Genomic DNA, 3,508 nt, shown 5'->3' on the forward strand with positions numbered 1-3,508 from the left:
TCTATACTACTTTAACTATGCTATAAATTGTTCCTGTATTCAAATGTTTAAATGTCTGAAAGCCCCAACATCGGCGTGACTAGGAAAGTAGGATGAGAGAGAGACAGGAGAGTCTTACTTCCTTCGCCTGTTTGAACGTGTCATGTGGTCCTACAAGAGCATACTGCTCCCCAATATCTGCGAGACAACGTGGAAAAGTCTCAATCGGTCTCATAATCTTTCTAGCCGACTTCGGGTGGCAAATAAAGTAGAGCTTAAATGTTAGGGAAAGAAACAGCTGCAAAGTATAAATGGTAGAGGAGTTGGCCCAATCTAGTCCAGTCTAGCCAAGTTAGACTTACCGCAGCCTGGCAAATTTCAGATTACTATAATGCCCTCCAAATTATTCTACTGCTAATTTTGTGCTTGCAAAATGTAGGAATGAAGGCGATCAAAGGATAAATGAGGAAAAGAAATTGCCGAATCACCTGTGTACCGCTACGGAATTGGTAAACGTAAGTTCTTCTTCAAAATTCTGCTCTTGAGCATATTGTTGCCCCCAAGTGGAGAGGAGACTGGAGGCGACTCGAACTCAATACGGGTGTTAAATAACAAGAAATGTTGTACTGAAAGAGTACAAGAAGTGGGACTATCGAGAAAAAGGATAAGGGATGAGAAAAAATGGGTAAGAAATTGTAGGAGGATACAAAATACCAATCTCTAACGTTTGTGGGCAGTGTGCGAGGTAATTCAGAACATCCTTGATTTCTTTGTTTACTTTGTTAGTCCATCTATATACGGATTAGTTAGCCTGTCTGCCAAAGCAATTGCTATTAAAGGTAAATAGGGAAAATGGTCGAAACAAGTGGGAATAAGAAACAACATGAAGCTGGTGCCCTGGCGGTAGGCACACTAACCTCTCATGACATGCACAACTAAAACACTACCATCTGAAACAATTGTTGGAATAATGCGCACAAATAAAGTAGCGGAAAGAAGAAATTAAAAAAAGATAATGGATGAAGAGATGTTTACTAAAGCAAAAATTAGATGAATTTTGCCTGCTTGCAATGCTTTGGCTTATTAACGTTCCTGGAACGGAGGAGAGGTGATGAAAAATTAAAAGCGCATTAACTGCAAGGTTGAACCGAAGCAATCAGGCTAAAATGAACTGCGGAAAGCATAAAATGTAGGACATTGTAACAAGTAGCAGAAGGTGTCGCACAGAGGGGCGTGTAGCTTATTGCGTGGTCCCATTGTGGTGTTGTGTCTGGTGTCTAAAGAACAACAATTATATTTGAAATGTTTCGCCTTGTGTCTCTTTATCCTGACTCAATGTCGGGCTCTGGGATGCATGACGAAGGGATCTAATTTTAATTTCTATTGATTTGGTATTTTTTAACTCTACGCGACAAAACAATGTAGCCCTATGGTCTACGGGTCCCCAGTTTCAACTTAGACGTCAATTTTTAATTGGGTTTTTAGTTTGTTTTAATTGTTTTTAAAAGCACTATGGCATTCTGTTGCAGATATAACTACTTCTGATTATGTTAATAATATTACCCATAACTACAGCTGCAGTTCTAGCTTTGCAGTAATCTAAGACTTCCAGTAGTAGTCGTCTAGCATACTGTTATGAACTGGCACGATTACTGGAACTTTGATGGAAATGAGAAACAGAATTAAAAAGGGGAAGTGAGAAACTAATATCTTGAATCCCTCAGCATATCGTTAAATCTTGGTAGCGCATAAGGAAGCCACCCACTGTAGGTGGATGGATTCTAGGTCACTCTGTGGAGGATACATGGAAGTAACCTGTCCTCAGTTAAATCATTCCAGCCTCGCGTGCAACGTCGAGTTAGAAGTCAATTCATGATCGAATCAGCTTACAACACTAGCTATGAAATTTGTGAAGTAGTTTCAATGTTTAGACTTTACAATCACTCGATGAACAAATTTTTCTATGGTCAGAATGTCAGACCTAAATGAGTGAGAAATGTGAGGCATGGTTTTTGTTAGTGAAATAAGTACGGTGATAGGTGAGATGTAAACACATCTGACAACCAAACTCGCACATCTCATTTCGCACTTTGCCACACTTGTTAGATACGCCGCTATGGGGCCAATACCATGCAACACCGTGACATTCAAGAGGACTCCCGTCTTTATTTAGTAGAACGCGTTTTATGAATACATGCATAAGATGACAACGCAGCAAGCCATTTTTAAACCAAATACTCCACTGCATTATTTGATTTGGTACAAATAAATTAGGCTTATTTAGTATATTTTTGTCAAAATAACAGCACTCTATTTAACATCAAAAAATGCACTTTTAAAGGGAGTGCTTTAAGCCAAAATATCGTTCCAAGCAATTTTTTAACAACTCAAATAACTTAAAAAAAACATTTTTCATTGGCACAAATTTGTTAATCTACTAGTCGAAATTCCTTGGTTTGCAAGAAAATTAGTTTACGACTCAAACCGCCAGGAATGTCACACCACCTAGACGCCAGCCACTACTATGATAAGAGATTGATTTGTGGGACCTGGCAAGTTGGCTTTTGTAAGGCTGACATGTCTTCTTCATCTTCCATCAGATATCTAAACAATTGGTCCAGAAAATGCGACGGAGTTAATGAAGTGCGATTTGACTGACGTTAATGATGACTTGTAATACTTTGGAGACTAAAATTTGGAAATCTGCGTGGGATTAAAGTGAACTGCTTTAGTTCCTTACACTCGACTCTCACTTTAATTTATTTAGTTCTTTTATTCTTTTGACGAGTTGGAAAGAGAACAGTCTCGCAAAGCAGAGTGGTATGGTAGTGGACCGTTAAAATCTATGAAAAGTAGGGGAATAAAATTGACATTGCCTTTTTGTACAATAAGAAAAGATATCTTGTAGCGCGGCTTGTGATTTTGATGATGGCGTTACCAATGCACATTTTACAGATATCTGCTTTCTAATTGGCCACATCAAACTGCCTGCCATTGATGTCCTTGTAGATAAGCAGGAGGTAAGGGAATGGCATTGTAATTTTCTACTTCTACCATGCGTGTTACCATTTCTGCTGATGCTTCAAGGCCAACCGCCATGCAGCTGACTCGGCTGTAAATAAATGAAGCTGCGCGGACCCATAGCAAGAACGCATTCTTATGTTCTGTCTAGTTTACAATCACTTTGCTTCCATAATCGGATTGACGTGAGGAGGTAGGGAGTAAAATATAAGGATATTTTCCTCACACTTTTCGTCGTTGCGCTCCATTACCGTCAGCCTTGCTGCTTGCTCTAATACTTGGCTCAACCTTTAACTTAAATGTTTGTGTTTGGATAAAGAAAGGAAGTTAGAAATAACTAAATTTATGAAAGAAGAAATAAAAAGGGCAATCAGTGAAATTTTCTGCTCTGCAACAGTCAGTACAAGTGAAGTGTACTGTTCTGACATGAGGGCTAATTGATGACTCAAAAGCCACACCTACATTATAGTATGACCGGGATGATAGCTCACAATGATGAGTGGTGCCT

At 39.1% G+C, this 3,508-nt stretch overlaps 1 protein-coding gene across 1 annotated transcript in view; it reads left to right on the forward strand. All coding sequences in view use genetic code 11, as the record gives it.

Annotated features, from left to right (window-relative positions):
• EGR_10838 (hypothetical protein) overlaps window positions 1-3,508 on the forward strand; it is a gene marked incomplete at both ends in the record, with an annotated part of 9,125 nt that overhangs the window by 2,443 nt on the left and 3,174 nt on the right. Inside the window, 4 exons of the mRNA XM_024500087.1 lie at window positions 766-818; window positions 1,488-1,573; window positions 2,747-2,831; window positions 2,872-2,999. Of these exons, the coding sequence (XP_024345502.1) occupies window positions 766-818; window positions 1,488-1,573; window positions 2,747-2,831; window positions 2,872-2,999 (352 nt within the window). The remainder of the gene's footprint in view (window positions 1-765; window positions 819-1,487; window positions 1,574-2,746; window positions 2,832-2,871; window positions 3,000-3,508) is intronic.

The sequence above is a fragment of the Echinococcus granulosus genome, assembly GCF_000524195.1.
Source record: "Echinococcus granulosus chromosome Unknown EG_S00280, whole genome shotgun sequence".
Lineage (NCBI taxonomy): Eukaryota > Metazoa > Platyhelminthes > Cestoda > Cyclophyllidea > Taeniidae > Echinococcus > Echinococcus granulosus.